General features: G+C 33.2%; 3 protein-coding genes across 8 annotated transcripts; all 3 read left to right on the forward strand.

The window, feature by feature from the left end:
- Positions 1-598: 598 nt before the first annotated feature.
- Positions 599-2,137, forward strand: LOC146934452 (protein WHAT'S THIS FACTOR 9, mitochondrial-like). The gene is made up of 2 exons (XM_085706349.1): positions 599-806; positions 1,042-2,137. The coding sequence occupies exon 2, from the start codon at positions 1,064-1,066 to the stop codon at positions 2,135-2,137; it is 1,074 nt and encodes a 357-aa protein (XP_085562475.1). The 5' UTR covers positions 599-806; positions 1,042-1,063.
- LOC146934451 (uncharacterized) lies at positions 599-11,191 on the forward strand. 6 transcript variants are annotated; one of them, XM_085706343.1, is made up of 8 exons: positions 599-806; positions 3,762-3,920; positions 4,016-4,135; positions 7,642-7,847; positions 9,002-9,145; positions 9,440-9,657; positions 10,383-10,641; positions 10,745-11,191. In XM_085706343.1, the coding sequence occupies exons 2-8, from the start codon at positions 3,845-3,847 to the stop codon at positions 10,871-10,873; spliced, it is 1,152 nt and encodes a 383-aa protein (XP_085562469.1). In that variant the 5' UTR covers positions 599-806; positions 3,762-3,844; the 3' UTR covers positions 10,874-11,191. The 6 variants fall into 6 exon arrangements, with proteins under 6 accessions (XP_085562469.1, XP_085562471.1, XP_085562473.1 ...); XM_085706345.1 differs by having other exon boundaries at positions 3,768-3,920; XM_085706347.1 differs by having other exon boundaries at positions 3,768-3,827; positions 3,925-4,135.
- A 2,534-nt stretch (positions 11,192-13,725) lies between these two features.
- Positions 13,726-17,084, forward strand: SYNC1 (Class II aminoacyl-tRNA and biotin synthetases superfamily protein). Its single transcript, XM_085706302.1, has 6 exons — positions 13,726-14,291; positions 14,713-15,303; positions 15,558-15,814; positions 16,016-16,145; positions 16,420-16,478; positions 16,619-17,084. Exons 1-6 carry the CDS (start codon positions 13,827-13,829, stop codon positions 16,800-16,802), a joined length of 1,686 nt encoding a protein of 561 aa, XP_085562428.1. The 5' UTR covers positions 13,726-13,826; the 3' UTR covers positions 16,803-17,084.
- The last annotated feature ends 7,270 nt before the right edge of the window (positions 17,085-24,354 follow it).

Raw genomic sequence — 24,354 nt, forward strand, 5'->3', positions numbered from 1 at the left:
ATATTTGTAGTATTTAAATAATAACAAACCAACAAATCGTGTTTATACTCTTTAGTCAACTCATGTCTAAACATCATATTTTTTAATGAAAATTTCCAAAAGTGGGTAGAATATTATGACAATTTGTCCTAAAAAAAATTAGATTTTTTAACAAAACATGAATTAAATATGTATTTTGTATGTTTTTGGTGCTGAAAAAATTATACTAAATTCATGTTTTGTTAAAAAAATATTGTCATAATTTTCTATCCATTTCTGAAAAATTTCAATAAAAAATATGAAAGTTAGACATGAGTTGACTAAAAAGTATGAACTAGCTTCATGGATGAAAAACTTTGGAGGGACCAAAAGTTAAGAATATTTTTAGGAGGACTAAAATCAAATGTATATATATTTAGGGGGATCATTTACTTATTTAATCATTTTCTTTATATATTTAGGGGGATCATTTACTTATTCAATTCTATCGGATACACCCTAAATTGACGGAAATGAAAAATTGGTTGAATGAGTGGTACCCGGTGGAATGGGTTCCATCACACTTCATTCCATTCTATTTCTTTTTTACAAACTAAACAATGAAATGAAATGCAGCTCTATCTCACTTCATTCCATTCCACCACTCTCCACCAATCCAAGCTGATAATACTTGGATGATATTATGGTATGTGGCCTCTTCACACGCAGCAAATCCGTTTCAAAAAACACATTGCACACATTAGGGTTCAATATCTTCAGAACTCTGAGCATCTATCGCCGCCGCATAACAACAATGTCAGACGGAATCATGGATGATTTATTGATTGGTGAGTGTTTCACATACTTTTACTTTGATTAAATCTTACTTAGTTTGTAATGTCAGTTTTGATTCAATATATAATAATATGATTTGTTGAATCGAATCGAATCGATTTCTAGAAAAACCAGTCGCCAACACCAAATTTTAGTCTGTTGATTCATAATTCATAATATCAATAGAGACACGCAAGTTACATAGTTTTAGTCTAGACTAGGTAACAATGAGTGTTTCCAACTTTACAGGGTACTGAGCTGATTGTTGTTTATGGCTCGATCAACCAAAATCTTTTACCGGTTCGACCACATCAGGACTTTCGTCAATGTGAAGGTTAAATGGGTCCGAGACGACTATCTTGATACTGCAGTCCTCAAAGAGAAAAATCTCAAACACGCAATTTCTCTTAAGAATCATATAGTTTCATCTCCGTCAAAATCCTTATTCATTTACAATGCTTCCATGCTGAAATCTTCACTCGACCTCCCCACTACAACTATCAAATTCGTCGAGAAATATCATCATGTTTTTATGCAGTTCCAACCGAGTCCTGGTCTTCCTCCGCGTGTTAAGCTCACTGCTCAAGCTTTAGTGCTACATAAAGAGGAAATGGAAGTTCATAATTTGAGAACTAACCGTGAGGACGCTGCTCAGAGACTTTCGAGGCTTCTAATGCTTGCTGGCATGGCGAGATTGCCGATTTATGTAATTGAGAAGCTGAAATGGGATATGGGTCTTCCTCATGATTATGTTACCACCCTTTTAGCTCATTACCCGGATTATTTTGATGTTTGTGCTGTGGAAGATCCATTGTCTGGAAAAGAAGTGCTTGCTTTGGAACTTGTTTTGTGGAGAAAAGAACTTTCTGTGTCTGAGTTAGAGAGGAGGGTAATGGGCTTTAAGTATGGTGCAGATAAAAGAAGACATGATATTCAATTTCCCATGTTTTTGCCTAAAAGTTTTGCTTTAGAGAAGAGGGTGAAGACTTGGGTTGAGGGTTGGCAAACATTGCCGTACATTTCTCCATATGAAAATGCATTTCATCTTGACTCGAATAGCGACCAGGCGGAGAAGTGGACAGTTGCAATTTTGCATGAGTTGCTATCTCTTTTGGTGTCAAAGAAAACAGAAAGAGAGATTTTGCTTTGTTATGGAGAGTGTTTGGGGTTGGGCTCGAGATTTAAGAAGGCTTTGGTTCATCATCCCGGTATATTTTACCTTTCTAATAAAATAAGGACTCAGACTGTTGTGCTTAGGGAGGCTTACAGAAATGAATTTCTTGTTAAGAATCATCCAGTGATGGGCATGAGATATTGGTACATTCACCTCATGACAAAGGTATAGAAGCAACGTAAACAAGTTGATTTGGAGGATGATGATGAAATTGAAGTTTGGCTACTGAACCTGTAGATTCTAGTTCAAACTATCTAACATAGAAATGAAACCAGATTTCCATGTTACCGATTGTCGCAACTGACAAAATTTATTATGTTGCGTGTTGGAAATTTATGCCAGTTACCAAGATTTTAAAATATGGACAAATGCAATTGTGATTACCGACTCCAATTTAAAACCTTATTAGTTGGTAGTAAATCATGGAGGGATGGATGTATGCTATGCCTAAACAGCAATTTGTCTAGAGTTTTTAGTGTTGAATTAATTGTGGCCGCAATAGTGGTTGATCGTTGACTAAACTGTGGATGTGAATAACATCCTCGTCTTTGATTTTTGTCATGAACAAAATACATGTTTTTCCCACTTTAAACATCACCTTGTACAGATTGAGGGGCTTATATCTTTCCCCCATCACATACTGAAGCATTTTATTGTTAGTTCTTCTTGTTTGGTTACATAATCATATAAAGAAGGGCTGTTCTCTATATCTCTCTGCAACCCACCTATTACTTGGCATTTGGCAAAATTTACATCCTATGGGATAGGGAAATTAGATACATGATTTGCTTGAGGAAAAAAGTGTTCCATCACCCAAGGGGAATAATATTGTGATAATTATGCTAACTCAGTTAGATACTGTTATCCTTTTCTGATATCCGTCATAATTCTTGTTACTAACATCTAGAAGTTTCTCAGTCTGTAGTGACTATGAGATGGTGTCAGAACTGTTAGTATAAATACCTTGTAATCTATCTCTATTATTCAGATCATAAATATATGACTTAAGATTCAATTACAAGTTTCATCTGCACTTTTCTTTCTATCTCAGATTCTATCATGGTTGAATGTCTGTAACATGAATTAAAATCTCTAAAGACATTTAACACTAGTCAAGTCCACCCTTTTCACAACTCTATTGGAATCCGAATTTAGCAAACAATAGGCAAGTATAATTTACATTTACGCAGAGATTATAAGATTGCTACTTCCTTAGTGCATGCATGATATTCCTAGGTACATGGTTAACTATGTACACAAATACACTCCCCCTCAAGTTTGAAAATACAAATTAAATGCTCTAAGCTTGGAACAAATAAATTGAATATTTGCCCCCCTTAGAGATTTTGTGACGATATCTACCGGTCGATAATAAGAACTAACAACATTAGTGGCGACTTCTTTGGAAAGAACTTTCTCAGCTGTTCTTCTATTTATACACCCTTAGCAATAAGTATAAATATAATTTACATTTACAAGGAGATTAATAATATTTTGACTTAACTGAATGTATGGTATTCCGTGAGCACATGGCTAACTATACACAAGGTTCTAAATATAACTGCTACAACTTCCAATACTAACATCAGTGTCTTTTGGCACCTGAGTTGGATTTGGGATGGGATAATCGCCTACTAGCCTATTCCTGTCCACTTAAGTATGGTGATGGGCTGGCCTTTGCCAGCAAATTTTTCCATATTTTATTCACTTTTTTCTTTGTCATCTTTTTGTAATTTTAGCATTAAAGCATCATCCTAAGTTACCGTCCTTAGTTCATTTTCTAATTTTTGTGCAGCTACAGTGCCATTGGTTGCAGGACATTAGTTTCTTCCTCTTCTTTTTACATGGTATTGGACATCAAGTGAGCATTTATGAAGCATGAAATTGTTCAGTGGATGGCGTTGTTTTGCTTTTGGTGTTCTATTAATTTTCCTCCTTACTCATCTGTTTTCTGGTAGGCAATCTCTTTCACTTTTTCCTGCAAGTACAAATCATTCCGTGTCATGTATAATTGAGCTTTACAAGTGAACTTGGTTGTATTCTCATCAGTCAGAGAGTTGAACAGCTCAAAAATGGTGGAACCCCGTAAACAACTTAACAAGAAATTTGATCATCTGGTACTTGGTCCAGCTGCTGGTCAAGGCTTGTCGAATCGTTTGCAATGCCAAGGTTTGTTTTGTCTCTATATAGTAGCTATTTAAATTATGGTCTAATTCTTGAATTTTTTGCTCAGAATGATGTGATTCCCGATAGGTTGTCTTATAATGTTACTGACGACCCACCTTGCACTTTGAGTGAGTTAATACTACTATTTTGAAAATTGTCTCTGGGATTTTGATAATATAGCATTCACTAATGTTGAATTGGTATTAGTTTTTCTCAAATGCCCCATATTAGATACCGTCTTAAATTTAATTTAAGGTGTTAACCCATTTTTTTTCTTTTATTTTAATAATGTCATTACGGAAAAGAACCTAACGAACCGATGAAGAATGTGGAAAGCAGAAAGATCTAAAAACCAGTGTGTGCGTGTGTGTGCGCCTGCGCGTGCTCTGAGACCTTATTAACTTTAAGAGTTAATATCAACTTGTGCTTTGAAATGTTGTTGCTTCTAATATATTACTATGTTTGATGTTGTTAATAGTAAACCTAGTGCTATAATCCTAACATGGCATTGCCTAGGAATGTTTGCACTCATTGGGATTATGGGAGTCCATTATAGGCATTGGGCAGTTTTCTAACAAAGTCTTAAAATTGGAAATGTGTTGTTACTGGTGTTCAGTTTTTAATTTTTAAAATTGATTCGCAGTCTCATGGATTACTTGCAGATTGTATGAAATAGTTTTCTCTGTTTGGGTTATTTTCTTTTTATTTTTTGATACCAACTCTCTCCAATGCGACGTACCATGAATTGAGTGTTATTGATGTGTTAATTTTTTTTTATTTTTTTTTATATCTTTCTCATAGGACTTGTAATTTGAACCATATGCCAATTTTTTTTACAACAAGTTTATTGCTCAGCTTAATTTGTCTCAAATCTTATTCTGAAGGTATTTATTTCTCAGCATGTTCTTAATTACCTTTATTTGTCTCATGTATATTTATTCGCATAGTGATTGTGTAAGTAAGGAATTTTTTTACTTACATGAGTTTCATATTCTAGAAAAACCTGTAACTATTATTACATAGGCTTAATTGATCATCTGGTCCCTTAACTTATTTTATTTTTTCATTTTGGTCCCCTGACTATTAAGTGTTTCAAATTGTTCTCATAACTCTTCTGCCGTTTACCATTTTGGTCCTCTCCGTTAGTATTTTCAAACTGTTAACCCCTTGTCCACGTGTCATTTAAGATTGGTGATCAAGGGCTGGATTTAGAAAGAGCACAAATATACAATGAACCAACATATGATTATTTCTATTGAATTTCTTAAAAATTAAAAATCACCAAAGTCTTCATCTTCTTTCCTCTTCATCTCCCAATTTCATACCTAAAACAAACAAAAAATTCCAGCAACACAAATCCTAAAATAATAAAACAAAATCATTTAAGAAATTATCTCTCCTTCTCTCCAGATCTGTTTTCTTCTCGCACCCAAAAAATAAAATCTCTTTTCTTCTCTTCACTTACTCCCTCTTGCTTAATGCTATCTGTGTCTACAAAAATATCCTCAAATCCTCCCTCTATTTTCAACAAAAACAAACAACAATTTGTTCTTCGTCATCAACAGCAATAACAACCTTTTCAACCACCACAAACACTCAATCTCAATTTCAACAACAACAACAATTCCATCCATCAACAACAACAACCTCAACATCAAAATCCTTATCAATCCCTTGATTCTAACTTCCATCTTCATCAATCTCATAAATAAAACCCCAAAATAAAATTTTGAAAAACTCAGAAATAAAAACCCAGAAACAAGGTTGGTCATGATTGTGTTGCTGAGGAAGTTGGTTTTCGTTGAGTAAAAGGTGGTTGAGGATGTTAAGGTTGAAAAGTCAAGGAAAGTAACTGTTGAGGAAGAAGGTGATGTTGTTAAGGAGAGAGTTTGTGTTCCTATGTGTCAAAGTGGTGGTGATAGAAGAAAATCGTTATGTGGGTCATTGAAGGGAACACTAAATTAGTTTCTGTTTCTCAAAATGGTTTCATCATTAATCTTGCTTTTTCAATGAAGGGAAACAGAAAGGAAATCTCACCAATTTGGGACAAAATTGATTTTTTATGGTTTTGGTTTCCCTATTGAGAATCGACATTAGCAATGAGTAATTTATTCTAATTGTATGTGTATGTGTATGGTAGTGTGAGGTGAAGGCATGAGAGAAGAAACCCATAACATGTATTGGTGAATATTTGAATCGTAACATATCCAAATGAGTTTTCAACAACAATGAATGATATTGGTGCTTGGCCTTTGAAATATATGCCGATTCAAAAAAAAAAAAAAAAAAAAAAGTGTTCAACAACAATGAATGATATTGATTTGGAGATTTATTAGTGATTTAAAGATTAATTAATTAAAAATAATGAATGAAAGTTTTATATTTTTTATTTTCTATTTTTTTTCTTCAAGATGATGATTAAAGATGAATGAGAGTTTTATTTGGGGATGAAGAAGAACGATAGGGAATAAGATGGAGGGAAGAAGATGGATGAAGAAGAACAATAGATTCCTCCATGATCCAACGGTAGGGGTGGAAATGGGCTAGGCCGGGCCGGGCTTTGTAAGGCCTAAGCCTGACCTACTTCAAAAATTATAGGCCTGAGCCTGGCCTATTACCCGTCATAGGCTCATTTTCGAGGCCTGAGTTTGGCCTTTTTAAAGGCCTGATGAAGCCTGAAAGCCTATTTAAAAGCCTATTTTATCCTAAGGCCTAGCAACACGTGTAAGCCTACTCCTAAATAGGCCAAAACTTATTTAGGCCTAAAGCCCACAAATATGTTTGCTACTAAATAATGAATTCTTACGAAGGTCTAATCACACCAATATATCAGCTACTAAATAACCAATCATATGAAGGCTTGTGTTTATGGAAAAAAAAACTTTAAAAATATCAATAATGGAAGATATGTTATATATGAAAAGCTTAATAGGCCGGCCTGATGGGCTTAATAGGCTTTTTTGCAAGCCTTAGCCTGACCTGTTTAATTAAATAGGCCTTATAAAAAGCTTGAGCCTGGCCCTGTTAATAAACGAGCTGGGCCGAGCTAGGCTTTAAATAGGCTAGGCCGTAGGCCCCTGTCGGACGGCCTGGCCTGTTCCCACCCCTATCCAACGGTCTTCATTTAAAAAAATTAATCGAACGGTTAAAAATAAAAGATTTAATAAGGTCTATGGTGGACCACCTATAAAGTTGGTTCACCTTAGACATTTAAAGTTAAAAACTAACGGAGAGGACCAAAATGGTAAACGGCGGAAGAGTTATGGGACCAATTTGAAACACTTAATAGTTAGGGGACCAAAATGAAAAAACAAAATAAGTTTAGGGACCGGATAATCAATTAAGCCTATTACATATTTACATCCAATAAGTATGGTATTTTTTGTGGATTGTAAATGTTATAAAATTTTCATTTTTTAGGTTTTGCACTTCAGTCATAATTATCTTGTCCGCATTATTTTGGTTTCGATTTATTTTTATAATGCATTTTACATCTCTGCAATTCACAGGATCAAAAGCTCTCAATAGGACCCATTCTTCAAATGGCGGATTAGGTGTAGATGGAAGTATTACATTTGTCACTGTCTTTACCATTTATAATTCTTCTCTCGATAGAGTAGATGATAAATCATCAAACACATTTGTTGGCAACGCTTCATATAATAAGGTGGAAAGGTCAATGGCTGTGTTGAATGTCTTCATTAACTTCATTCAGGTAACTACTGAATAAACTTTGTGGGTATGTTAGATTGCAAAGAGCTTATTGCCTTTGATTATTGTGTCTAATGTTAGTTTATCGAGGGTAGTGTGGTTAAGTGTGTTGTCATTATCAATGATGATATAAATTTTTTGAAGTGTGTCAATTGGAAATAGTAGAACGTCCTCGTCTTGACTTTTATTTTACCTAACTTAGCACTATATGTTTTATCACATTCCCTCAAATATGTACTTGTCAACCTTTGCCTGCTGATAAATATTGATCAATGGGCAAACAAAGGTAGCTTTAATTGATTTAATAGCAAGCATCTTTGGTATTGAATATTGTACAATTAGAAATTATATTGAAATTGTATTATTAGGCCGTAGATAAGTTTATCTTACCAATTCAAAAAAGAGAACATACCATAAGGAATTAGCATGAGGTCTATCTTATTTTATTTTTAAAAGCCATATAAGGAATTGTATGTTTGAAAGAAATGAATGCACAATTGCTACTCAAATCAGAGACAAATACTTTATTCTCTATATTCATGAAAAATATAGTGGTGACTTTTTCCAGATAACAACGCATCATTAAGTTTTCCTTCAAAAAAAAAAGAACACATCATTAAGTTCAGATTTTTTTTTCCTTCTGAATATATAAGAATCTATATTATGCAAGGATTAGAAAGGTGTGGATTTTTTCAGATATTATTTGTATAATGAAGTTGCCTGAATTGCATGCTTACAGTTCTTAACCAACTGGTAGCACCGAAATTGAATCCAATCAATCCATTGGCAAATAAAACTACACTCAGATGTCTTATATTTCTTCTCTCTAACAATCAAACCATTGTTTGTTATTGTTGTAAATAGTTTGTAATTATTAGTAATAGTTGTATTCGGCCCGTTAACCAGGTCCATTTAGAATAGCTATTTAAATGTATTAGTGCTTGTACTCTTTTTACATTACAACATTGAAATATCAGTTATTATTTTCTGCAGTTATATTTGTTTTGCTCTGTTTCACATACTCAAACCCAAGCTTAACTTTGTGTGTAAATGGTCCAAATGTTGGATAACTGATATTGTCATTCAGCCTTAAGCTCGTTTTCTGACAATTATACCAGACAGACATCATTTAATATTTGGTATGGATAACATATGCAGGTAGCATTGCCCCAGAGCGAAGTGATTATTCTCACGGATCCAGTTTCTGACCTTTCAGTGCACAGAAATAGAGTCTCTCTGTATCCCATACAAGGTGAATATTCAAGAGACAAGTTAATGCTCCAAAGGATCAGGTCTTACATTGTAAGATCACGGTCCATCCACAGTATATATAGATCTTTTTTGGTTAAAACTAGTTGCTTGTTTTTTCCCTTCTCATTCTTTTTCCGTCTACTAATTGCAACACCAAATACTATAGCTGTCTTTTCCCCGAATCAGGTGCACCAAAATAGATCATAAGTGCTTGCTATCTTCGTCATTCTTTCTCTTAGACGTTATGTCATCATATAATAGTGCTAGTAGTCTTGTTTTATCATTATCTGTGATGATAAGAATGTCAAAATTTATATAAATAACCTTTTGTTTGGTTCTTTACAGACCTTTTTAGAAACAAGACTTCACAAGCTTTCTCAGAATCCAATGGATATCATTCATTACATCTTCACTGATTCTGATATAGCAGTGGTTGATGATTTAGGGCAGACTTTTCGTGACCATCCTAATTTTCATATGGCTCTGACCTTCAGGAACAACAAGGCTCAACCTTTGAATTCAGGATTCATTGCAGTAAAGGGTACCCCTGATGGAATTTTAAGGTAAATAAACTGCACTATCTGTAGTTTTAGTTTAATTGCAGTTACATGATACTGTGAAGAAAAAATTTAAATTACGGATTAATTATGTAATTGGCTAGTATATACAATTTTCACTGTTTAACAAAGTTTCAACCATCTGATTTGGACTTGACCTTTTTCTGGATCACATACATGACCTGCCACTAATTGCTTGACAATTGACATGCTCTCATTTCAGGTTTTCTGAGGATAAGAAAACAATGTATTTTTTATATTCAATTTTTTTAGTGCAAAAAGTTTTACAATACAGAATTTAGGGAAAGGCTAACTAATGCTCCCGGGGCATTGTTTAAGGACTTTAAAATTTAAATGGTAAATTTTTATGAAAACATGGGTATGCAATGCATTGAAATTTGTACTGTTTGACTTTTTTAATGAATAATTTCTAAATCTATGATCCTTAAACAATGCCCTGGGGGCCCTCGTTTGCAAGACCCTAGAATATACTATCCATGAGCCATTCTTATTTTTGAAGGCATTTTTCCCTGTTTGCTTCTCCTAGAATCCATAATAAACAGGTTGACTGTACTATACCTTAATATTGTATTTACAAGTTAAAGGGATAATACGTCTTAAACTTCTTGATCTCTCTCTCCCATTATACTGGTATCCAATGCTAAATTCCTGATTTATTTCTTCATTTTTCTGGTATCTAATTGTTAAATTCAATTTGAGAATCAATGCAGGGTGAAGCTTTTCCTACAAGAGGTTTTGAAAGTTTATGTCTCAAAATACATGAGTGCTTCCCGCATGCTGGGTGATCAGTTAGCTCTTGCTTGGGTTGTGAAGTCAAAACCTCATTTTGATGCCAGCAGGTTTGCGAAAACACTACCTTTCTCTGATGACATTGGTGGTACTTCAATATTGTTCTTACCGTGTGCCCTATACAACTGGACTCCGCCTGAGGGTGCTGGTCAATTTCATGGTATGCCACTGGATGTTAAGGTATAAGGCTCACTAGCTGACTGCTTGGAGTTAAATTGGATTGGGTTCTGATTTTTTTGCTTAATGATATATCATTCGTTCCTGGTTTATTTCTGGGTTGCAGGTTGTTCATTTTAAAGGATCAAGAAAACGTCTAATGCTCGAATCATGGAATTTTTATTCCTCAACTCCTGACATTGCTGATATGTTATGCCTTATTTTGGGAAGTGGAAGAACAAAATATGATTTTTGAGAATGATTTCTCCCAAAATGTATCACATCATATATTTAGCAACTTGCGCCATCAACAACTCCCAATTGTAGGACAGAAAAATTCAGCTATTTCTCCTTTGTCATTAGTCATTACCCTTTTGATTGGTACTGCTAACTGCAAACCAGAAGGCCGGTGCTGGACCGTGAAATAGGTTGAACTGCTCTACTCAGGATAGTTCTTTTTAGCAGGCACATTTTTTAGATTCCAACATATCAAGAGCATGTAGAATGTGATATTATATTTTGAAATGATGAAGGTTTATACATTCTTGCGTAATAGGAAAAGATATTTATTGAATTTGAATTGCTTGGTTAAATGCCATAGATGAACTCCACTATGAAAATTGGTATTCAACAGTCGATATTGTTGACTTTTAATGGATCATCAACTTTCATTATACAATCATTTACATTTTACACTGTCTTTGGAATCAATGAAAGTGAGAGGAAAAGAAAGGAAGGGAAGAAAGTGACAAGAAAAGTAAGATTTCCATTGTTTTGTTGTACAATGAAAATCAGGTTACACTTGCAACTAGCTTTTAGCCAGCATCACTTTACACTCTTTAATTACTACGTCTTACATATGTCTAATCCAAATTTTGTGCTGTCTGGATAAAATCTTGAATACAAAAATGTCACATGATGTTGTGATTTATTTGAACACTATAAAATTGAGTAATGAAACTCATTACTTATACTTTTTTGTAGATGCCATATCCATCACTTGGTGTTGGGTTAAAATCTAAAATACCAGATGCTACATACTCCATTTGTGAACTGTTATTTTCTTTGGAAAAACCATTGTGAACTGTTAATTACCTCTATATATTGAATAATGACATGCTTTCGTGAACTTTTTTTTTTTTTTTGCGAGATCTAGCATTTTCCTAAATATAATGAAAATTTGAGATATGAAATTGGGGTTTGGTCTATCTGATGGCACGATTGAGAACACATCCCTTGTATTGTGATTCACTCATCACTTTTAGCTTCGATTATCAATTATTATTATTTTCTATGCACTTTTACAGAATAGAGCCTGTGATAGTTTTTGAAAAGGTTTTTCTATTCCTAATAACATGGTAGATATAGCATCCGAAAAAGAAGAAAAAAAGTGTAGACAGCGAAACTGTTTTCTGTTAAAAAAAATACAAAGAACATCTATCTGGATAAAGCCTTTGAATTATATGTAGACTATGTACTCATGTGAAAAACAAAAATGGCTTCGGTGAAAAACAAAAAATCCCTTCTGTGAAATTAAAATGCAGGGATCTCAATGAATTTACACGTAAAGACAAAATTGTTGGAGTAAAAAGTAGGCACATGAATTTGTGCATCAGTGAATAAAAATAAATAAAAGATTAGGACTCTTGATTTCAGGTGCTTTTTAGCCAAATTGGAGAACCTATAAACATATCACCTTTTCCTTAAATTAACGGTAGCCGAGAAAGTCGCGTAAATGGTATTCTGAATGGTCGCCTGACCTGAAGTCGTAAAATAAAAAAATAAAAACATAATATTTATTAGGCGCCTACAATATGATCATACCTTGGAACATCTTGATTTTGGTCAAGAGGATAGCAACAACAACATAAGGGCTAAACAAAGTAACCTTGAAACGAAACCTATCACAACATTTAGTTCAGATTAGAAATCAGATTTTATCTCGACAATAATCTAAAAAATAAATATCACTAACGATATACATGTCAGCAGGAACAAATTTGCCATCACATTGCTTGATTTTGGTACTATATTGACAGTTAATCTTGTATGGGTGTCTTGTTGTCCTATAAGACCCCACATTATGTAGCAACACTAAATGATATGGAAGAAACAATGATGACGGTCCTGGAAAGATAATGATGATTATGGTAAAATGATAATGAAGAAAAATTATTCGTTTTTGATTTCAATTTATTGGTCTTATGGTTTGGATGTTTGCGATTTTCTTTATCTGGGGTTTGAATTTCTAAAATTTGATTTGATTTGCCTACCCATATTTTTATTTTTTGAAGAAGAAATTTGAATTCCAAAAGAAGAAGAAAAAGTTTGGATTGTGAATTTCTTTTTGGGTTTAGAGATTTATCTTTGTTGGATTGTTGTTGCCGTTGAAGAAGAATTTTAAGAAGAAAGATGAAGATCTTGATGAATATGAACATAAAATTTTGTTTTGTTTTTAAAAAAATTGTCTTTTTTTTAATAAATCTAAATCTAATGTGCCATTTTTTATCATTCAATCTGTTAGCCACGTGTCAAACAACAAACTGACAAATGAGACTAACTTGCTCTTACATGCATGTTTTGAACCAATTTAATACGAGACAAACTTGCTCTTACATGCATGATGTTTTGAACCAATTTAAAACGTTTAAAACATATAGGATAAACTTAAAACCTAAAATAAATATGAGTCTTGCTAACAAGCGCCCTAAGGGCAATGGTTAAGGAATCCATAAATAGAAATTTTGTCTTGGAAATGTAAGTTTTTACAATTGACTAAGTAATAATTACACCACTTTTTATTAAAAACTTACTTATTTTAGTTGCTTAACCATTGCCCTTAGGGTTAAGGGCAATGGTTAGCATTCTCCAATAAATATAAGAGACCAAACATAAAATCAAGTCTAATTTTTATTCTTTTAAATATATATATATATATATATATATATATATATATATATATATATATATATATATATATATATATATATATATATATTTTAACAAAATGAGCAGACTTGGAGAGCAAGCAAATGACAACTATTTTAATTAACAATAATTTATTTTAATTAACAATATAAAAACATCAATAACCAATACTCTTCACTCGCTAACAGAAGGGTTTCGAAACGCAATTTCGTATTAGGGTTTTCTCTCATCACACTCTTCACTCACTTTGAGTATCCATCCATCGCCGCCGCATAACAACAATGTCAGACCTCTCATCCGGCCAATTATCCACCGTAACCGAGGTTCCCAAAGCTGAATTCTCCGACAGCGTCCTGATCAAATCCATCATCCGCCGTGAAGACGGTGGATCAGGTTTAGCAGGCAAGAAAGCAAGAATCGGGGGATGGGTGAAAACCGGAAGAAAAGCCGATAAGGACGCTTTCGCCTTTTTGGAATTGAACGACGGAAGCTGCGCCGGTAACCTTCAAGTTATCGTCGACGCTTCGCTTGCTGATCTTGGACAACTTGTTCAGACTGGAACTTGTGTTGTTGTTGAGGGACATCTCAAACTTCCTCCTTCTGGAGCGAAACAGAAGATCGAGCTTCGCGCTGAACAGGTTCTTCATGTTGGTCCTGTTGATCCTGCTAAATATCCTTTGCCTAAAACCAGACTCACTCTTGAATCCTTGCGTGATTTCGTTCACCTTCGTTCCAGAACCAACACGGTAAGCTTCTTTTTTTTTTTTTTTTATTTCTCTCTCAATTTACAATGCCAATTGTGTATAGTAATGATGATTGAATCATATGTCCCTTCAAGACAATTTCAAAAACTAAATTGATCAATCCAAATAAACTAATGTGTTCCAAGATTTCCAATTTAGGGATTATTTTATAATTTCGTTAATTTTAGGGACCCAATTGTCTGGTCTCTACAATTTTAAGGATTGAATAGGCAACTCACCAATAAAACAACAACAGGAAATATAAAAAGTTAAATTCGGAATGAACCTTTGGTAATTACAATAATTCTTATTCGGAATTGGGAACTCTATTTATTTGCACCAGACTGAGTGTCGATGCAAAGGTGAAATTTATTTATGCTTCTGAAGCTAGTGTTTTTTATGCATGTTATTATTGGGAATGCAGATATCTGCTGTTGCTCGGATTCGGAATGCTCTTGCTTATGCTACACATACATTTTTCAACAAGCATGGGTTTCTTTATGTGCACACTCCAATTGTCACCACTAGTGATTGTGAGGGTGCTGGTGAAATGTTTCAAGTGACAACTTTGTTCAGTGAAGCAGAGAGGTTGGAGAAGGAACTGATACAGAATCCGCCTCCAACTGAAGCTGATGTTGAAGCTGCTAAGCTTGTTGTTCAGGAGAAGGGGGAGGTTGTTTCACAATTGAAATCTGCAAAAGCAGATAAGAAGGAGATTAGTGCTGCTGTGGATGAACTTAAAAAAGCAAAAGAAAATGTATCCAAGCTGGTGGAAAGATCTACACTTCAGCCCGGTATTCCTCGAAAGGACGGAAAGGTGGATTATACTAAAGATTTCTTTGCCCGTCAAGCGTTTTTGACTGTTTCTGGTCAGCTTCAAGTTGAGTCTTATGCATGTGCTCTTAGTCGCGTGTATACATTTGGCCCGACATTTCGTGCAGAGAATTCTCACACTTCCAGGCATTTGGCTGAATTTTGGATGGTAGAACCTGAAATTGCGTTTGCAGACTTGGAGGTATATAAAAATGAACACACTCTCAATCTTGTTATGATTATTCTCACTGACAGCTGTTTTCTCACATCTTTAACGCTATCAAATTATTTGTTATAAACCACATTATCGGCTGAGTGTCAATTCAAATACTGTTTTTTAGGGTAATAAACTTATTTTTCTAGTGCAATCTTGAACTGCCAACTTCACCCCTACTCCTATGGTTGGTGCTTTTGCTGTGGCAGAAACAATAACTAAATATTTGCATTATTGTGTAGGATGATATGAAGTGCGCCGAGGCATATGTGAAATTTTTGTGTCAGTGGTTACTTGACAACTGCCTTGAGGATATGGAATTTATGGCCGACAAGTTTGATAAAGGTTGCATTGATCGTTTGAAAATGGTTGCCTCAACCCCCTTCATTCGACTTACATATACAGAAGCTGTGGAAATACTGGAAGAATCTGTGACGAATGGTAAGAAATTTGAGAAAGAAGTAAAATGGGGAATAGATTTAGCTTCTGAGCATGAAAGGTACTTCTACAGTTGTTTTTTCAAGTTCTTGTTCTTATTGAATTGTGTTTTTTACGATTAATATTGGCTGTTACTTTCGTGAATGTGTGGAGTTGAACCCATGTCCTTTGCTGCTCCGCCCTATTCAACCACCAAGCCACCTTATCATTCCTCTTATTAAACTGTGTTGTTTGATGCCTTTGGGTTATGGTATGCATGCAGATACCTAACAGAGGTAAAGTATCAGAAGCCTGTCATAGTCTATAATTATCCAAAAGAAATCAAAGCATTCTACATGCGCCTCAATGATGACCTAAAGACAGTGGCTGCTATGGATGTTCTTGTGCCAAAGGTATGTATCCTGTATATTTTGTTTTAATATGTCTATGGTGCTTGGGAAAAGAACTATAGAAGGCCTACCATCATAGTAAGCAGTGTAGACAAGAATTAGAAATAAAGAGAGATCGAAAAACTACATATCAAACTATTAAGGATTTAGATTCGTATGCATTATTAGAAAATGTAATTTACTTATATGACACTGAGTGGGGTACAGATGTGTTATATATGTTATACCCAGTTGCTTTTGTGGTTGGTGTAATAGGAACGTGTAACTGTAATTTCAGGTTGGAGAGTTAATTGGGGGAAGCCAAAGGGAGGAGCGTTATGATGTCATTCAACAAAGGTAAATTATAATTTCCGCTTACACTAATTCATAAATAAACGTGTGCTCTTTTTACTGTGTTTCCTTTTGTAAAGGATTTTTCTGTTCATGGAAGATTTTTTTACTTTATTTTCCTTGTTTCTACTGTTATAATGTTACAGACTAGAGGATATGGATCTGCCTGTTGAGCCATATGAATGGTACATTGACCTGAGGCGGTATGGAACAGTGAAACATGCCGGATTCGGTCTTGGCTTTGAAAGGATGATTCTTTTTGCAACCGGCCTGGAAAATATTAGAGATGTGATTCCCTTCCCACGATATCCTGGCAGAGCAGATTTATGATTTTTATAACTGATTACTAAAATAGCTACTACAATTCCCTTGCTGAAGTAGTTGAGCTGAAAACAGAAAAATTGTTTCCATGTAGAGGCATAAATTTCAGTCTTATGTCCTGGCTTACACTCTTCTACCAACTAATTTACTTTCAAGAGAGAATACCGGGTTTTTGGATGTTAAATCTATTTTTATTTCCGCATTTCTTTTATTTCATTATATAGAATTGAAACAACTTGTTAGGCACAGATTGATTCAATGAATTATATTTGGTTTTATGCTTGATAATCATATACAAATCTCCTTAGTAGCTCCTCGAATTGCAATATAAACGTGCAGTAGCTTATTTCCTTTCAGCAAGCAACGAAATTTCAAAAACCATGATAATCCCTAGTCTAATAGGAGAAAAATTGCAGCAATCATCATCAATTCACAAAGCTGTCTGGGTGAAGTATGACGGCAATGATTTTTGAGTTGGAAAATCCTTGTTGAGTTGATGTTGATTGTCATGTCCATGTGGACACTGTTACTTCTACAGCTACCAAGTGTTTCGATGAACACTTCGTAATTGTAAAACTAATGTTTGGGTATCAGGTTCCGTATGGATTGGATATATTCATGGTATTACAGTTGCGGAATGAACATTATTTGGTGTACAAGATTGATAAAATCTGGTTTCATTGTAACTCTGCGTCATCTTTTCACTTTGGGCAATGTTTGCAAGGCTTTGGGGGAGGAGAGTAGGGGGAAAAAAAATAAGAAGTCCTTTGCATTTTTCAGTGTTTCGTAGAGAATGATAAATAAGTGTTTGTCATCAATGAAGTTTAGTTTAAATTTTGAGTGTATTTTAACAATATAAGTTAGATTTGAAGAATTTATCTATACCCTCTTTTTAATATAACTAGACCATCCACCCGTGCTGCCGCACGGGTCATATTGACGGCAAACAAAACATTCAAATAGATAGAAAATAACGTGCTTTTGGTGCCAATACAATGTTAATATTAAAAATACAATTAAAAAGAAGTTCATGTTGGAACATTGCGGAAAATTTCTTTGTAAACAACATTCGAAGTGCTATCCATGCAACCACCATTCTCATTAGTCTCTAGAGTTACAAAGACATTAGTAATAATACATAATATACCAAAGAAAAACGTCGATGCCTCAAATATGCATTAACATAACCAAACACCGAATATAACCAAATAAATAGTTCTCATTGTCAAACTCAAGGATCTTGAGAGGCATTAAGTAAGAACACAACAAGAAGTCCACCCAACTTTCTTAGTACAGCAATCCAATATCAAAGCAACATTAAGGAAAATTTCGGTATGTATACCTATTTCATATGGAAGGCTTAAACATTTGCCTACTTTTCCAACACACTTTGAGAGTCTTGTACTACCTATTACATATTACATATGGTATAATAGCTTCAACTTGTCTTCATTTGTGCTTGTGCCTTTAATAAAATTGATATTGTTCAAAATAGTCGTTCTTCCAATGTTCATCTTCACAAACTGCATATACATAAAGAAGTTTACATTTATAAACCGAATTTGTCCCCTTTACCACTAAAACAAGTATAGGGGAAGTATAAGCCAACTAATTCCTTTTTAAGTGAGTGAGAAGAATTAATCTTATAGGTGAACATGGTTATGGATTAGTTTGTTCTTATTCTTGTCTTCAAATCTAGAATTATAGATTCTTTTTGGTCGCGATAGATCATGTCTCAGGCAAAAAAAGACTAATAATTTGAAGTTGGAATAAGATTTGTATCTAACACATCACCGTTTCAATTAGAGATCAAACTCGACATACTTATTATAGTTCTCAACTTAATATATATATATATATATATATATATATATATATATATATATATATATATATATAATTATGGATTCTGATAAACCATATTCTTTATGAAAAACAATATTGTAATATATGTATAACAAGTCAAATGACACTTTACAAAGCATTACCAAAGTTGACAATTTCCATATGGCTTAGTGATGTTCTGGAAGTGGAACAATTTCCATATTTAAAAATTCACATCCTTAATTACAAGAAGGAAAAAAAGGCAGGGGAAATTATTACGTTTCTTTATATTTTAAGGAAAATTATAAAAAATGGCGTCTAGAGCAAATCTTTGAGACCAAAGTGAAGAGATCAATCCAAACCAAAGCACAAGAAAGTGGTTTATAATGGTAAGATTCTGTAAAGGAAATTAATATTAATTCTTTTTTAAGTTTCAACAAGTTATCTGTGTGACGGACTTTGGTTAGGTTAATATAGACGACTTTAATTTATCTTATTTTATTAGTCAATTCCAATTCCAATTCCATCAACATCATCTTATCTCCAATGCACAACAACCCCTATGATCTTGTCTGTTGTTGAAGTGGTATTAATAATTAATAATTCAAACAAAATATTTTCTTTTCAAAGCCAAAACCTGTTGGCACGGAACCAACAGTCTTCCCTCAACCCGGGGGATGCCACCAACTTGTTCCTTTGAGTTTACCTCCCTTTGATGGTGACTCTTTACTGTTAAGTGTTAAGACTGCATGTTTCCATACTAAAAAAAAAGGAAAATCCTTACAAAGTTTGTTAGAAAATGACTTTTTATTTTTATATTAGTATGAAATGTTTATAAACGTCTATGTCTATGTCTATGTATATTGTCTATATAGGATAGGAATAGGATGAGTAATAAGGTTTGTGAGACCTAAAAGTTTATTTATGAGACAGGATCTCATTATAGATCATGCCTGTTCCTAAGGCACAGGTATTTATGAACATTAACTTATTACTTTGAATAGGTCCATACATGTATGGTTTTAATATCTTAACAAACATTTTTATATTTTTATTTAGGGTTAAATATGTTTTTGTCCCTATAAATATGTTAATTTTTCGTTGGGGTAAATATGTTTTTTGTCCCTATAAAATCCGGAAGCTTTAAGATCAGTCCATACTTAATTTTAATAGCTTATTTAGTCCCTACAAAGTAAATTTACTTATAATTATAGTCCCTGCTAAAATAAATTTTGTATAATTATTCTCAAACTCTTAAATTTTTTAACGATTTTTATGAGACAAGTTTAGAACACTATGAAATATTCATTTAATAAAATTTAGAATTTTTTAAAATTAAATGAATTTAATATGGATTTTTTTAAACGAAAAAAGTTCAAGATAAAATTAACAAAAACATGGACGTAAAAATCAAATTTTGAGATATTTTTTTACGGAGAAACTTTTAGTAATGTTTTTAACACGTCTACAAAAAATTGTTCAAAAGCATAAGAGTTTAAACATAATTAGACAAATTTAGATTTAGTAGAGACTAAAATTGAGTGCTTAAATTTTGTATAGGGATTAAAAAAACTATTAAAATTAAGTAAGGACTAAACTTTGAAGGTCCCAATTTTATAGGGACCAAAAACATATTTAACCCTTTTTATTTATTTATTTAAATTTTACAAACATATTATGTCTTAGTGCTTACAAACATATTATGTCTTAGTGCATGTTTTTGGATGGCTTGAAAACATGCCCCTAAGGCTATGTTTGGGAATACAGAGGGAGGAGAAAAGATAAAAATAGAAGGAAAAAAACTCGAATTTTATTTAAAAGAGCATTTTTTTTAGAGGAAAAAGGTAGATATTTATAAATTAATATACTTTTATCTTTGAGAGTATTATAAAACAACACAAAATGTGTCGCGTCATTTTTCGGAGATCAAGGCTACTTGATTAGCGTTTGACTCACTTTTTATTTCACGACTGAACATTTTAATTTTTTAAGGAAAGGGGAAAGAAAGTTCAAACATACCCCATACTGAAAAGATTTAGGGTTCGGGGGTTGGTTATATTTAGGGAAGGTATTAGCACCCTAAATATTCGTAGTACTTTACGAGAACCTCTTGATTTTATTTATCTTTTGTGCTATAAACTTGCTTTCTTTTTTTAAAAATGGAATTTTGAAATGATTAAAAAAGGAAGACCTAATTATCTACATTTTATTGATTTGAGAGGACGAGTGTCCTTTGCCTACATACCCGTGAAGGATCAAAATCACGTAGTTCGGGGTTGAAATTGACGTTTGATTGGTTGTATGTTTTTTATTAGTTTATGAAAAAGGTTTTAAAATAAAAGTCAAGTGGCAAATGAGAATTGGTTTGTATTTTTCATATTGAAAGAAAATAGACTCAAAGTATGATTAAAATTGATTTGATATTAGATTAAGATAGAAAATAAAAAGAACAATCACTTGATTGAAAATCAAGGTTTATTATGAAAATATTTTTGAATTTTTGGTTATTTGCATGTTTTTGTTATTTTTGAATAATTAATGAAAATTAAGCTAACGGAGCAATAAAATTAAAAGCGCGTGGATTTTTGTAGTGACGTCGGATCACCACAAAATCCCTAATCTAATTTTTTGTATTTTTTTTTATATATATAAAGCGGTAAAGAAATAAAAGACACACACACACACACACACACTTTTCTCATTTATATTTACATTGGACCTAAATACATTCTAATTGCTGGAAAATAAATGACAATAATTAAAATGCTAAATAGAAATAAAATAAAATGCTAAAAAGAAATAAAATGCAAGAAAATAAAAGGAAGGGACAACCGAAGGGACAAAAATTACCCAAGGGACAAAATTCCGAAGGGACTTATTCCGAAGGGACAGAAAAAAGAGAGAGAAGAAAAGAATAGCTCGTCAACACAAGCTAAATGAGGGAGAAGAGAGAAAAGTTCTTTGACAACTCAAGAGAACTTTTGGTGTGTGAAATTGTGAAGGATGAGAGCTCTATTTATAGGTTCTAAGGTTGATGAAAAATGGAAAATTGGTTTAATGCACTTTGATGGGGATTTGAATGAGATTGATGGTTTTGGAATGTGATTTGAATGATTTTTCAAATGGGAGATTTGACATGTAAGAATGGCATGATTGGTGGCACACTTGAGAAAGAAAAAAAAATTGGACCTTGACACTATATTTTTTTACAATTTTTGGACTCATTAAAAAAGTTAATAAAAACCTAAAGAAGTAATTAAACGAAAAAATAAAAATAAAATGGTAAAATGGAAAATAAAAAAAATATAAAAATCAAGACTGAATAAAAATGAAAGATAAAAATAAAAACTAAAAGTTTAAAAAAAACTAATAAATAAAAAAAGTGAGAAGAGGTATTGATGATGAAACGCGTTCCTGATGAAAAATGGAAATTAAAATTAAAAGAAAAATTAAAAGATGGAAATTAAAAAAAAAGACTAATAAATAATAATAAAAATAAAAAAAAGTGAGAGGAGGTCTGAAAAAAAAACAAGGAATATTCCTAGTCAAAAGACATGTGTCAGTGGGACGTTAGGTCAAAAATTAGGGTATGACAAAAAGAATTTGAAGAATTTATTTAAGCATTTAGAATCCTCCAAAATCTTTCTAAGATACATTTTTTTTAGTCCCTCGTATTAAGGAAACTTTCTTCCTCATTCAACTTGGAAGACTATCCTTCCTTTATTCTCCTTTCTTCTTTCATGAAGTCTTCACTTCCTCTCCTAAACCCTCAAACTGATAATACGTGCTTAACCTAAGTCTACTAGGTGAAAAGCAATTTAATATTTGTTTAATTAATGTAAGTCTACTAATAAGTGCTTAACCTAAGTAGTTACGTGAGTGCATGGCTAACAAAAGCAAGTGTTTGGTTATGTATTCTAAAGTCATAGTTTCAATGTTGTGTAATTTCAATCTCCTTTTAGTTCAATCAGGGGAATTAAAGAGCTTATCAAGGAAGAAGTTTGCTGAACTTATCCGTCCCTACTGCCAAAACTGGGTCAACAGGAAGTCTTTTTCCCCGGGACAATTTTCCTATGGATAAGACCAAGTAGATAAAAATGACATATCATTTGTTCATCGTTGTTTATTAAAGTCTCGTATTGATTAAATGGGCAAAGGCTACGGTAGGCGACCTCTTTAGGTCTCCTACCGTAGGAGACTTCACTATTTTTTTTTTTTTTGCAAAATTGATGTTAACCATTGGATATATTTGAAAACTTTTGAAGACCATGATATTATTATACTCTCTCAACACTAGATATTTTTACACTATTGCATCATCCTTCTCTCACCCCCTCCATGTCTCTGTCGTGTGCCACCTTCATTCAAATTGGATACTTTTTACAATTCTTCATTCATATTGCTTCCTTCATGTTGCTGGTGCCGTGAGCCTTTGTTAATGTTGTGAGACTAGTTAATTCAATTTCATTGATAAAAGTCCAATCCTGCCTTGCTAGTTTCAACATATTGGTGGGTCTTTTTTCTTATTAATTAAAGTTGCATCATTAACAGGTTTTAAATTCCTTAAAGAAAGATTGGTGATTGATTTTAGATCTGGATTTTTAAGAACACATTGGTGAAGATGAAAGAATATTGGATTTGGGAAGAACACATGAAGATAAATTTGGATAAAATTAATTAGGAAGAATATGAAGTATATAATTTGACGATGGAGAATACGGTGGTGGGGACGGAGGATGTCGTCGGCGGCGGAAGAGATGAGAGAACGGAAAGAGGAAGAAAATGTTTTTTTCCTGGAGTTGTTTTGGCTGAGGTTGAAGAAAGTGGGAAAAAATTCAATGTGGAGGGAATACAGTAAGATCAGTGTTCTTCAACAATCTAATATTTACACATCTTATTTTTGTTGTAAAAAAAAAAAATCAGTATCACCTACCGTAGGAGACCTATTTAAGTCTCCTACCGGAAACGGCGCCGATTAAATGTATATAATATATTGCTTATCAGGAAATGTGGTAGTAATCATAAAAAAAATTGTGGTGGTAAATTTTTATTAATTTACACGCTGTTTCAAGACTAAGAATAGTCTTTTCTTAGTGTTGCTTTTCCCCCAAAATGAGCAGTTTAAAGGTAGCATACATCCAAGATGATCTGAAAAATGGGGCCATAATGTACTCTGATTAACTAAGGTTATGTTTGGATTAGTGGTATGTGGTGAAATGAAATAGAATGGAGTGAGACATAACATCATTCCATTATTTAGTTTTGTAATAAATGAATGGAATGGAATGGTATATAACTGAATCCATTCCATCCACTCATTCAATTTTTCATTGCCCCAATTTGAGGTGTATGCAATAGAATAAAACAACTTTAATAATGGAATTACAATTATGTCCCTCTTTTTATTTCATAAACCATTTTTTCTACCGTTCTTATTTGTTGCTCTTAATTCGGGTCATGTTGCTTCTTCATCTTTTTTTAGGTAGCACGGTTTTGTAAAACACTATAATGCAATTTCGCTTGAATTGATTGACCATGGAATGTACTCAACTTCAAGGCATAAATACTCCAAATTTAGAAATATCCCTGATAACAAATTCAATAAAATTCAAAAACATAATATTTAAAGGAAGAAACATGCTCACTGTATGATTTTTTTAGCGAAATTTAGTGGAAGCAGGATTGAGACACACCATAAAAAAATGAAATATTGAGTTGCTTTCGTGTATCTAGTGGT

The sequence above is a fragment of the Medicago sativa genome, chromosome 4 (genome assembly GCF_051527215.1).
Source record: "Medicago sativa cultivar Bolivia chromosome 4, Bolivia_mono, whole genome shotgun sequence".
NCBI classification, from domain to species: domain Eukaryota; kingdom Viridiplantae; phylum Streptophyta; class Magnoliopsida; order Fabales; family Fabaceae; genus Medicago; species Medicago sativa.